This window comes from Puma concolor, chromosome B3 (genome assembly GCF_028749965.1).
Source record: "Puma concolor isolate L17-30 chromosome B3, mPumCon1.1.hap2, whole genome shotgun sequence".
Lineage (NCBI taxonomy): Eukaryota > Metazoa > Chordata > Mammalia > Carnivora > Felidae > Puma > Puma concolor.
Genome location: NC_141672.1, coordinates 95,801,163 through 95,815,297, shown reverse-complemented (window position 1 = coordinate 95,815,297; position 14,135 = coordinate 95,801,163). Strand labels below are relative to the sequence as shown.

Sequence of the window (14,135 nt, the reverse complement as noted above, 5' to 3'; positions counted from 1 at the left end):
TATCTCAATAAAGCTGGAAAAATATAAACACTATGAAGGCTGGCATTCAGTTAAAGAAAAAAAGAAAGACAATGTGAAAAAAATGAGAAAACAAGCCACAGGCTAGAGGGAAATATTTGCAAAATACACATCTGATAAAGAAATTTATCCAAAAATATGCAAGGAACACTTAAAACCCAACAGTAAGAAAATGATCAACATGAATAAAAAATGGACAAAAGACCTGAACAGGTACCTCATGAAAGAATACATACAGATGGCAAGTAAGCATATGAAAATATGCTAAACATAATATGTCATTAAGGAATTGCAAATTAAAACGACAATAAGATAGTACTATACACCTATTAGAACGGGCACCAAATGCTAACACCAAAATACTGACACCAAATGCTAACAAGGATATGGAGCAAACAGGAGCTCTTTCTTAGTCACTGCTGATGGGAACACAAAATGGTACAGCCATTTAAAAAGACAGTTTGGCTGTTTCTTACAAAACTAAATGTACTCTTACCATATGATCCCGCAATCGCACTTCTTAGTATCTACCCAAAGGACTTGAAAACCTCTCCATACAGAAACTTACACACAAATGTTTACAGCGGCTTTATTCATAACTGCCAAAACTTGGAAGCAACTAAGATGTCCCTCAGTAGGTGAGGGATAAATATACTGTGGTACAATCATGCAATGGAATGTTTTTCAGTTTAAAAAGAAATGAGCTACCAAGCCACAAAAAGATGTGGATAACCTTAAATGGTATTACAAAGTGAAGGAAGCCAATCTGAAAGGCTACATAAATATAATCCAACTATATAACATTCTGGAAAAGGGAAAACTATGGAGACAGTAAAAAGATCAATGGTTGCCAGGGGTTAGGGAAGAGGGAGAGATGAATGGCAGAGCACAGGAGTTTGGGGACAGTGAAACTTCTCAGTTTGATGAAGCCATGGTAGATACATGTCATTATACATTTGCCAAAGCTCATAGAATGTACAACACCAAGAGTTAAACTTAAGGTAAGATGTGATCGTTGGGCGATAAGAGGATTCATAGATTGTAACAAAATATACCACTCTGGTGTGGGATGTCATAGTATAGGAAATTGTGGGTGTGGGGACAAGGGATACATGGGAACTCTCTGTACTTTCCACTGTAAGTTGAAAATGCTCTAAAACTTTTTTTTATTAAGTCAGTAAGGTCACAGGATATAAAATCAATATACAGAAATCCATTGCATTTCTATACACTAATAATGAAGTAGCAGAAAGAGAAATTAAGAAAACAATACCATTGGGGCGCCTGGGTGGCTCAGTCGGTTAAGCGTCTGACTTCAGCACGGGTCACGATCTCGCGGTCCGTGAGTTCAAGCCCCGCGTCAGGCTCTGGGCTGATGGCTTAGAGCCTGGAGCCTGCTTCCGATTCTATGTCTCCCTCTCTCTCTGCCCCTCCCCCTTTCATGCTCTGTCTCTCTCTCTGTCTCAAAAATAAATAAACGTTAAAAAAAAAAAACTTAAAAAAAAAAAGAAAACAATACCATTTACAATTATACCAAAAATAATAAAATAAACTTAACAAAGGAAGTGAAAGACGTACTCTGAATACTATAAAACATTGATGAAAGGAATTGAAGATGACACAAGTAGATATTTCTTGCTCATGGATCAGAATAACAAATATTGTTAAAATGTCCTACCCAAAGCAATCTACAGACTTAATGCAATCCCTATCAAAATACCAATAGCATTTTTCATAGAACTAGAACAAATAATCCTAAAATTTGCATGGAATCACTAAAGACCCCGAATAGCCAAAGCAATCTTGAAAAATAAAAATAAAACTGGAGATATCACTATCCCAGATTTCAAAAAATACACAAAACTGTAGTAATCAAAACAGTATGGCACTGGCACAAAAATAAACACATGGGTCAATGGAACAGAATAGAGAGCTGAGAAATACTCTCACAATTATATAGTCAATTAATCTTCAACAAAGGAAGCAAGAATATGCAGTGGGAAAAAGATAGTCTCTTCAACAAATGCTGTTAGGAAAACTGGACAGCAACATGCATAAGTATGAAACTAGACCCACTTTCTCACGCCATATACAAAAAATAAATTCAAAATGGTTAAAGACCTAAATGTGAGACCTGAAACCATAAAAATCCTAGAAGAGAGCATAGGTAGTAATAGCTAAGATATTGGCCATAGCAACATTTTTCTAGATATGTCTCCTGAAGCAAGGGGGGGGGGGTGGGGAAGCAAAAATAAACTATTGGGACTACATCAAAATAAAAAGCTTCTGCACAGTGAAGAAAACAATCAACAAAACTAAAAGACAACCTACTGAATGGGAGATGTTATTTGCAAATGACATATCCAATAAAAGGTTTGTATGCAAAATATATAAAGAACTTATAAAACTTAACACCAAATAACAAATAATCCAATTTAAAAATGGGCAGAAGACATGAGATTTTTGCTCCAAAGAAGACATATAAATGTCCAACAGATACATGAAAAGATGCTCAACATCACTCATCATCAGAGAAATGGAAATCAAAACCACAACGAGGGGCACCTGGGTGGCTTAGTCAGTTAAGCAGCTGACTTCAGCTCAGGTCATGATCTCCAGCTTGTGAGTTGGAGCCTCATGTGGGGTTCTGTGCTGACAGCTTAGAGCCTGGAGCCTGCTTTGGTTTCTATGTCTCCCTCTCTCTCTCTTTTCCCCTCCCTGCTCACGCTCTGTATCTCTCTCCTTCAAAAATAAATAAACATTAAAAATTTTTTTAAAAAACCCACAATGAGATGTAACCTCATACTTGTCAGAATGGCTAAAATCAAATCCATAAGAAACAAGTGTTGGTGAGGCTGTGGAGAAAAAGGAACCTTTGTGTACTGTTGGGGGAAATGCAAACTGGTGCAGACACTATGGAAAATAGTACGGATGTTCCTCAAAAAATTAAAACTTACCATATGATCCAGTAATTCCACTACTGGGTATTTACCTAAAGAATATGAAAACACTAACTCAAAAAGATGTATGCACCCCTATATTTATTGAAGCATCATTTAAAATAGCCTAATTATGAAGCAGCCCAAGTGTCCATCAGTAGATGAATGAATAAAGGTGTGGTATAGGGGCTCCTGGGTTGCTCAGTGGATTAGGCATCTGACTTCGGCTCAGGTCATGATCTTGCTTCCGAATCTGTGTCTCCCACTCTCTCTGCTCCTCCCCTGCTCAGGCTCTGTCTATCTCTCTCTTAAAAAATAAACATTAAGAAAATATTTTAAAGAATATGTGGTATATATGCACAATGGGATATTACAAATATTACATAATTTCACAAATACATGGAATTTAAGAAAAAGAAAAAAAAAGAAAGAAAAAGAAAGAGAGAGATAAACCAAAAACAGGTTCTTATTTATAGAGAACAAACTAGTTACCAGAGGGGAGGTGGAGAGGAGGATGGGTGAAATAGGTGAAGGGGATTAAGAGTGCACTTATCTTGATGAGCAATGAACAATGTAGAATATAATGTTGAATCACTATATTTTATACACTAATATAATACTGTATGTTAACTATACTGAAATTAAAATTTAAATAAATAAATTTCTCTGAAAAAAAAAGGAATATGAAAACACTAATTCAAAAAGTCATACGCACCCTTATGTTTATTGCAGCATTATTTACAATAGCCAGATTATGGAAGCAGCCCAACTTCCATCAATAGATGAATGTATAAAGATGTAATATACACACACACACACACACACACACACACACACACACACATATATATATAATGGAAAATTACTCAGACATAAAAAAGAATGAAATCTTGCCATTTGCAACAACAAAGGTGGATGTAGAGGGTATAATGCTAAGTGAAATAAGTCAGTCAGAGAAAGACAAATACCATATGATTTCATTCATATGTGGAATTTGAGAAACAAAATAAATGAACAAAGAGAAAAAAAGAAACAAATCAAAAGCACACTCTTAACTATATAGAACCTCCTGATGGTTATTAGAGGGGAGGTAGGTGGAGGGACTGGTGAAATAGGTGAGGGGGATTAAGAGTACACTTATTATGATGAGCACTGAGTAATGTATAGAACTGTTGAATCACTATAGTGTACACTTTAAATTAATATAACACTGTGTGTTAACTATAATGAATTTAAATTAAACTTAAAAAAAACTTACAATATCACCTCACATCAGTCAGAATGGCTAAAACCAAAAACACAAGAAACAACAGGTGTTTGTAAGGATGTGGAGAAAGGGGTACCCTCTTGCAATATTGGCGAAATGCAAATTGGTGCAGCCACTCTGGAAAATAGTATAGAAGTTCCTCAAAAAGTTAAAAATAGAAATACCAAATGATCCAGCAGTTGCACTACTAGGTATTCACTCAACACAAAAATACAAACTCATATTTGTTTGTTTGTTTGTTTGTTTTTGAGAGAGAGACCAAGTGTGAGTGGAGGAGAGGCAGAGAGAGAGGGAGACACAGAATCTGAAGCAGGCTCCAGGCTCCAAGCTGATAGCACAGAGCCTGATACAGGGCTCAAACTCACAAACCATGAGATCTTGACCTGAGCTGAAGTTGGACACTTAACCAACTGAGCCACCCAAGCGCTCCCAAAAATACTAATTCAAAGAATACGTGTACTCCAATGTTTATAGCAGCATTATGTACCAGCCCAAGTGTCCATTGATTGATGAATGGATAAAAAAGATTTATGATTATACACACACACACACACACACACACACACACACACACACACACACACTGGAATATTACCCATCCATAAAAAAAAGAATGAAATCTTGCTATTTGCAATGATATAGATGGAGCTAGAGAGTATTATGCTAAGTGAAATAAAGTCAGAAAAAGACAAATACTATATGATTGTACTCATATATGGAATTGAAGAAACAAAACAAATGAGCAATGGGGAAAAAGAGAGAGAGAGATGCAAACCAAGAAATAGACTCTTCACTATAGAGAACAATCTGAGGGTTACCAGAAGGGAGATGAATGGGAAAATGGGATAAATAGATGATGGGGATTAAAGAGTACACTTGTTGTGATGAATCAAGGTATTACATGGAAGCGTTGAATCACTATATTGTACATCTGAAACTAGTATTACACTGTATGTTAACTAGATTTTAAATTAAAACTTTTTAAAAAGTTTTTTAATTATAAAGCACAGATAGAATTAGAAAATCTCTAATATTCAGCCTAATGAAATAGTTGATACAGGTAAAACTCATCAATGAATGAAACCACTAAATAGAAGGTTGTTGAAGAACATTGCAGTGAAGGGCTCAGACTGTCACTATCTGAACCTACTGATTAATCTTAGCATCAAGAGTAATGACACAATCAGACATGCTAGTCTCCTGATTTGACACAATATGGCACCAACTCTTAAGAATTTTTGTCAAATATATTGAGCCTGAGACCGTAACTTTGCCTCTCTTAGCCTGGTTTCCAATGACAGGAAAATGGAATAGAGGAATAAGTTAGATGATCCCATAAGGAACCAAACAAATTCAGAATGTGGGACATTCCACAAGACAACTCAACTAATTTATTCCTTAATTCAATGTCACATTTAAAAAAAAAAGAGGACTGTACTAGATCAGTATTCTCACCAGAGATGATTTTGTCCTCAGGGGGACATTTAACAATGTCTGGAGACATTTTTGATTGTCTGAATGTGAGAATTGCTACTGGAATCTAGGAAGTAGAGGCCAAGGATGCTGCTAAACATCCTGCAATGCACAGGACTGCCCACACATGTAAGAATTATCTGTTCCAAAACATCAATAGTGCCACTGCTGACAAACCCTGTACTAGAGGAGATTGAAAAGACACAACAATATAATTTTGTGTGTGCGTCTTACTTGGGTCCTGATTTAAAGAAACTCAAACCACAAAAAGACATTTTTGAGACCACTAGGGAAATTTGAACATAGGCTGGGTATTAGATGATACTGAAGAATTATTGTTGAGTATGATATTGGTATTGTATATGGTATATAAGAAAATATCTATAATTTTCAAGGATGCACACCAATGTATGTAGGGATAAAATGGTATGATGTCTAGGATCTTCTTTAAAACATATCAGCCTAAGGGTGCCTGGTGGCTCAGTGGGCTAAGCATCCAACTTTGGCTCAGGTTATGATCTCACGGTTCATGGGTTCCAGCTCCGCATAAGGCTCTGTGCCGAGAGGTCAGAGCCTGGAGCCTGCTTCAGATTCTTTCTCCCTCTCTCTGTGCCCCTCCCCTACTCAACCCTATCTCTCTCTCAAGAATAAGTAAACATTAAGACATTTTTTTAATAAAATAAAATTAAAAATAAAAATAAAATATTTCAGGCCAAAAAAAATAGATTACATATTACTGTTGACAAAATACTGCTAAGTTTATTTTTTTATTATTTTTTAATTTTTTTTAACGTTTATTTATTTTTGAGACAGAGAGAGACAGAGCATGAATGGGGGAGGGTCAGAGAGAGGGAGACACAGAATCCGAAACAGGCTCCAGGCTGTCAGCACAGAGCCAGACACGGGGCTCTAACTCACGGACTGCGAGATCGTGACCTGAGCCGAAGTCGGCCGCTCAACCGACTGAGCCACCCAGGCACCCCAAAAATACTGTTAAGTTTAGGTCTTGGTGATTGCTTTGTGAGAATTCCCTATATATGTGTGTATATTGATAAAACTTTTCATTTAAACACAAAGAATATTCTTCAGAAAGAAAGATTTAACCCAGCAGGAAAAAAAGAATAGGCAAGAAACAATGAATGTTGTTCATTGAGGAATCCTATTGGACTGTGAGAACCCTCTGTTGAGATTGGAATGCACGTGGTAAAGATGCTGGTCCTCAGACAGATTCTCAAACGAGCTGTATGGTGGCCAGACACTTTCAATCACCGTTCAGTGAGAAGAAACAAGATCTCCCTGCTCACCAAAACATACTATATCTGAAAAAATATATGTATATTTTACTGGGTTCATTCTAGTTCAGAAGCTATGGCTATACATATTTGATAAAGAACAAGACTTTTCTCACTTCATTTTTGTAGTAGAGGCTTTTGAGAAATTGGAACACTATAAAAATTTTTAGTATCAGGAGAAACCACTGAGCTAACAAGGAAGGAATCTTCTAGTGTGCCTCTTGTTTCTCTATATTTTCAAAGAAACTATCATTTTTTTACATCTCAATTAATTTGATGACTGTACCTCTCAGAATATTAGGGACAAGATGGTTTTCTATTTGTGATTTTCCCTGGCTTGTTATCGTGTAAAGTCCAGACACGTCTGACCTCATTAGTGTGGGTGCAGTGATGGGTGTGTTCTTCATGATTGGTAGTGACACTGGTGGAAAGTCAAAGCCATACTTTCACTGGCCAAATGGAATCCTACTGTCTGCTGGAAAGCAGCTATGGAAAAAAAGCATTCACTTGTATTGCATGACAGAGGTATGGATCACAGCATGAGTGATTTTCAGTGGTTAGTGGGCTGCATCATCCACACCAAAATGGTACATCCAAGTTCTATTCCCTGGTACCTTTGAAAGCAACCTTATTTGAAATAGGGTCTTTGCAGATGTAATTAAGAATCTTGGGGTAAGATCATTCTAGATTTAGGATGAGCCCTAAATCCCATGGCTGTGTCCTTATAAGAGAAAAGAGAAGAAGATTATAGACACAAGTGAGATTGCCATGTGAAGATGGAAGCAGAGATTGGAGTGATACAGCTACAAGCCAAGTAACACCAAGGATTGCTAGCCACCTACAGAAGATAAGAGTGAGGCTTGGAATGAATTCTCTCTCAGAGCCTCCAGGAGGAACCAACCCTCCCCAAACCTTGATTTTGGACTTCTGGCCCCAAGACTGTGAGAGAAATTTCTGTTGTTTTAAGCCACCCAATTTGTGCTAATTTCTTATGAAGGCGCAAGAAACTAAAACAATTGATATGGGGCAGATTCTCACAGAAAGAAACTGATGAATTAGGGGTGCCTGGGTGGCTCAGTCGGTTAACCATCCAACTTTGGCTCAGGTCATGATCTCATGGCTTGTGGGTTCAAGTCCCGTATCAGGCTCTGTGCTGACAGCTCAGACCCTGGAGCCTGCCTCCGATTCTGTGTCTCCCTCTCTCTCTGCTCCTCCCCCCATTCACGCTGTATCTCTCTCAAAAATAAACGTTAAAATTTTTTAAATTAAAAAATAAAATAAAATAAAATAAAATAAAGAAAAAAGAACAATCGTTATTAAAAAAAAAAAGAACCTGATGAATTAAAACAAATGATTCAGAGTCTCAGATAGTTTCTATTTGGTCATTCATTCATTCATTTTCTCATTCATTCATCAAGTATCCATTTATTATATACTTGGCTCTAAAACATAAACTGGTACTTTTTAAATTCATTGACACATTCTAATCTAGAGTATATTTGGTTACTGCTAACTTCTTTGGTGGGGAAAGTTTATTATATATATTTTGTACTTCATTTGAAAGAGCTGTTATCGTCTGGATTCTTGTAAGTTATCTTTGCATTCCACCTAACAGTTGGCTAACAAAAGGCAATAACAAGAAGTAAAATGAGACTTTTCTGTTTTCTCATAATTTCATCTAAGGCTACAAAGTTGAAGATAAAGGGCAATAAATACTCCCACATTGGGAGGATAGGTGCTAGATGCATCTTTGCAGGATATACAAAAAGATAAAAAACCCTTATCGCATAATCTACATATGAGAAAAGAAACTTGTCAGCAAAGGAGTCATTGAAAGGGATTCATAGAAGCAAAGGATGCTGAGATTTTTTCTCTTGGGAATACTCTTTATAGCTGTGCTACATGTACACTGCACAACTACAGGGGGCACCATTCACCCCACAGTCATCAGAGATTTATATAGTGTTATAACAATTTTCCAGCAGATGGCAGTAAAGTATCTTGAGGAGTAATGTCCTTCTGCTAACTCACACAAGGTCATATAGGCTAATGAAGGCTCTGCTCTTTTTCCTCCTCCCTTACACTCTCCCTCAAGCCAAGTACACAGAATTCTAAGAGAATCTTCACAGATATTGGGATAGCCTGCAACAAGACAGACTAGCATCTCATTCTTTGAATGAAACCTGGCTGAGTTATAGAAACTCGTAGGCTACCCCAGGCCACTTACTATCAGAGCAGAGCCTGGGAGACCTGAGAGAACTTGATAAGGATCCCAGGAGTCTTAGGCCTAGTGCCTGTTCTTGTCTGGAGAAGTCTGAAGGCAGGAGACTGGCTAGAACTACCATGACAACAAGACAAGGATAGGGGCATCAGAGCTGGTTACACTGCACTTCAACCACTTGGCATGCCAAGAGCACATGAATTCCTTGAGCCAAATTGACACCCTAGCTACAGGTAGCCAGGTATGAACTGTCTGAGAGAACTTTGTCTGAAGAAACTGACCACTGAGACAGCTGTTCCACCCTCCCAACCCCCTCCCCTGGCCCCCTCCCTCCCCTAATGTACACCTAGAGACAGAGGTGAGGGGAGATCACCAAAGTATACCCAGAGAAAAGATTACTTTTGGCATAAAAAGCTGTGTGGAAGTCCACCACAGGTTTGCCAAAGAACCCATAAAAGTGCTCTACAGAGGAGAGACATTTGATCACAGAGGTCATTCCACAGCTAAGAGAAAACTAAAAATGGTACCAGTCTTAGCCCATTTACCAGTCACCCATTCATCCCTACCTACCCTTGAAGAGCCAGAAGCTGCAAAAAAGCAGAAGGGGAAAGAAAAGTAAAAATAAACCATATTCTGCCTTCTTTTCCTCAGTGTGGGTTCCCAATTCACCAATCAATCCTAAGGAATTACTACTCACTGCATAACCTTTTGTTCTGTCTGAAGAGAACCTAGACTTATTTGGTGGTCTCTTCTCCCCATGTAATTCATGTGCATTAGGGGAAGCTAACATCCTAACAATAACCCACTCTCTACCACCCCAGAACTAGTTCTTATACTCTGACAACTATTAAACATTGTTCAAAGAAATTTTTGAATATCTAAATAAATAGAAAGACATCTCATGTTCATGGATCAGAAGGCTTAATATTGTTAAAAGAAAGCAAGCCTCCTCAATTGATCTACAGTTTAAACAAAATTCCTGTCAAAATCCAAGCTGGCTTTTTTGTAGAAGTTAACAAGTTGATCCTAAATTTCATACAGAAATGTAAGGATCCCAGAATCACCAAAACAATCTTAAAGAAGAACAAAGTTGGAGGACTCACACTCTGATTTCAAAATTTACTACAAAGCTATAGTACTCAAGACAATGTGGTATTGGTATAAGAATAGGTATATAGGGGGTGCCTGGGTGGCTCAGTCATGATCTCGTGGTTCATGAGCTCGAGCCCCACATCAGGTTCTGTACTGACACCTTGGAGCCTGGAGTCTACTTCAGATTCTGTGTTTCCCTCTCTCTCTGCATCACCCCCCCCCCCCCGCCCTGCACGTGCTCTGTCTCTCTCAAAAATAAAATAAAAACATTAAAAAAAAAAAAAGAATAGGGGTGCCTGGGTGGCTCAGTCGGTTAAGCGTCCGACTTCAGCTCAGGTCATGATCTCGCGGTCCTTGAGTTCAAGCCCCGCGTCAGGCTCTGTGCTGACTGCTCAGAGCCTGAGCCTGTTTCAGATTCTGTGTCTCCCTCTCTCTCTGACCCTCCCCCGTTCATGCTGTGTCTCTCTCTGTCTCAAAAATAAATAAACGTTAAAAAAAATTTTTTTTAATAAAAAAAAAAAAGAATAGGTATCTAGATCAGTAGGGTAGAATTGAAAGCACAGGAATAAATTCTCACATTTACCATCAATTGATTTTCTACAGGATGCAAAGACAATCCAATTGGAAAAGAACAGTCACTTCAACAAATGATGTCAGGACAACTGGATATTCACATGAAAAGAATGAAATTGGATCACTTCCTCACACCATACACAAAATTAGTTTAAGATGGATCATGGACACAACTACAGGAGCTAATAATTATAAAAATTCATAGAAGAAAACATAGCAGTAAATCTTCATGACCTCAGATTTGGCAATGGTTTTTTAGACATGACACCAAAGCACACATGACAAAAGAAAAAAATAAATTGGGCTTCTGAAGATTAAACCTTTGTGCCTCAAAGAATATCATCAAGAAAGTGAAAAGACAACCCACAAAATGGGGTAATGTAAATTACATATTTGATAAAGAACTTGCATCAAATATATAAAGAACTCTTAAAACTTTATAAAAAGAAAACAACCCAATTTAAAAATGGGCAAATGATATAAACATTTCTCCAAAGAAGACATAATGGTCCACAAATACATGAAAAGATGCTCAATATCATTAGCTATGTGGAAATGCGATTTGCATATGGAAATACAAATGAAAACCACAATGAAATACTGCTTCAAAAAGCCACTAGGATGACTATAATGACTATAATTTTAAAAAGACAGATGATAATTATTGATGAGGATGAAGAGAAATTAGAACCTTTATACATTGCTGGTGAGAACATAAAATAGTGCAGACATTTTAGAAAACAGTCTGGCAATTCTTCAAAAGATTAAGCATTAGAATTATCACATAACCAGCAATTCTGCTCCTATGTATACACTCAAGAGAAATGAAAAATATGTCCATAGGAAAACTTATACACAAATGCTCACAGCAGAATTATATATAATAACCAAAAAGCAGAAACAATCCAACTATCCATTAACTGAATGAATAGATAAATAAAATGTGACAATGCATACAATGGAATAATATTCAATCATAAAAAGTGGTGAAGTACTGATATATGCTACAACATGAGTAAACCTTGAAAACTTTTATGTAAAGGAAGCCAGTCACAAAAACCTACATAATGTATGATCCCATGTATATGAAATATCCAGAATAGGCTAATCTATAGAGGTATAAAGTAGATTAGAGGTTGCCTAGGACTGGGGGCTTAGGGAGAAATGGGGAATGACTGCTAATGAGAACAGGGTTTTTAGCAGGAGATGAAATGAAAATGCTCTAAAACTGACCATGGTGATGGTTGGATAACTGTGAATATACTACTAAGAACCACTCATTTGTTCACTTTAAATAGGTAAATTATGTTAATTATATCTCCATAAAAATTATATATATATAAGTTTTTATGTCCATCCCTAGAGATTGCAATTTAATTGTATTGGAGCATCAGGATTTTTAAAAATTTCTCAGGTAATCCAAATGTTCAGCAAAGCTTAAGAACCACTGATCTGAACTAATCATAGTAACTTCCCAGAGATTGGTTTAGACATGGACATATGTACAACTCTTGACAAGATATAAGAAGTTTGCTTGAGGTTTCCGGGACAGCTTTCTACAAGAGTTAAAGGAAAAGAAGCCTTCTCCTTTTTTGAGGATTATGTCTGGAATTGCAGCAAGTATTTTGTAACCATGAAAGGAGTTAATCCAAGAACAAATCTGACATATAAGGATGCAGAAAAGAAAGACGTAAAAGAACCTGGGACCTCGACTACTTAATTCAGCTGCTGAGTTGCACAATCCTTCAGTCACCTGAATTCTGGACTTCTTATAATGTGAGATCTATTTCCTTATTTTTCAAATCTCTTTGAGTTTTCTGTTACTTGCAGACCAGAGTACCCACACATATTGAGGAACATTTAAGGAGCAAATGAAGACCAACCTACAAAAGAGAAGGAGAAGGAATGGACAAAGAAGTAGATAGAAAATCAGGAGAGTATAGTATCGTAAAAGTCAAATACAAGAATAGTTTAAGGAGGAAGGAATAATCAATGTTGTAAAGTGTTTCAAAGCAGTTAAGATGAGGTTGAAAGTAGTGTGAACCTGTAGGTTCATAGCCTTCCCGGGAGCTTTCCTGATGTAATTCGAATTGCTCCCATGTGCATGTAGAGGTCATGGAGAGACCAAAGAAAGAAGCAGGCCATTCTTGGTAGGCCATTCCTGGTAGGTGGCAATTTTAATAATAGCAAAGAGAAGTTGCATATGAGGCTTGTCTTGGGTGGCAGCAAGATAAATGGATCCCTAGAGGCATCCTCCAAATCTTAAAAGTTTATGAAAAGGTGCTGGCTGGGCTCAGTCACATGTACCATGCAGGTATACATCATATCACCATCTCAAGGCTATGCCCTTGGAGCAGCCTCTGGGAGTGGGAAAAGCAAACAGAATACACATTTCAAGGACAGGGGAGGAGAGGGGAGGGAATGAGGAGCCTCTAAGCACCCAGGTCCAGCTCACAGGTCAATCAATAGTCATGTCTTTTTTTATCACATTTCCCAACACTCCACCCTTTTTTTAAAATTTTAAGTTTATTTATTTTGAGAGAGAGAGAGCACATGCGTGCACTATGAGTGGGGGAGGGGCAGAGAGAGAGGGAGAGAGAGAATCCCTGGTCATGGGGGTTGATCCCACGAACCATGAGATCATTACCTGAGCCTAAATCAAGAGTCAGAGGCTCAACCAACTGAGCCACGCAGGCGCCCCCTTCATAGTCCACCCTTGTGACCAGCTCTTGTGATTTCATATATATCCCTCTTGTGAGCAGTCAGCAAGGGTTTTTATTAGCATGAAGGTGGCTCTTCTGGTGGCTATCTGGCTGTGTTGGAGGCAGATGCCACAGCAACAATACAAGCACATGTAAGAGAAAACATAGGTTAAGACCATAATTTTTAAAGTCATTGACAACTTTCTCTACCAAGAGCCCCAGGATCCAAACCATCAATTTATTAAATCTCCTGGCTGGGGGTTGAATCATTCAGAGCATTTACTTGTGTCCTCATGTGACTTAATGAAGATTAAGATGAAGATGATACAATAGCAGACTCATCAGATAAGAGTATATAACATACTGTTTGGATAACGAATGGGACAGGTGCCTCCTTGTGCGACAGTAACAATGTCTAAAGCCATTCTATCTGGAAGGCAGCTTTTCTCATTAGAGTCATTTCAGTGGTTACTGGGACAAGTTTTGTTGGCTCATTCAGGGCTTGCTGAGTGAATGTAGTAAGAGTTTCTATGTGTGCTATAATATCCTCCAGGCCTA

General features: G+C 37.7%; 1 protein-coding gene across 5 annotated transcripts in view; it reads left to right on the top strand.

Moving 5' to 3' along the window:
* LOC147580219 (uncharacterized) overlaps positions 1 to 14,135 on the top strand; it is a 93,652-nt gene that overhangs the window by 35,558 nt on the left and 43,959 nt on the right. The window contains exon 4 of one of the 5 annotated variants that reach the window (XM_086710675.1): positions 10,906 to 13,329. The exons of the other annotated variants lie outside the window; for them this stretch is intronic. Coding sequence (XP_086566801.1) covers positions 10,906 to 11,030 — 125 coding nt within the window. The 3' untranslated portion in view covers positions 11,031 to 13,329. Of the gene's footprint in view, positions 1 to 10,905; positions 13,330 to 14,135 lie in introns of those variants that run through there. 5 annotated transcript variants of the gene reach the window in all.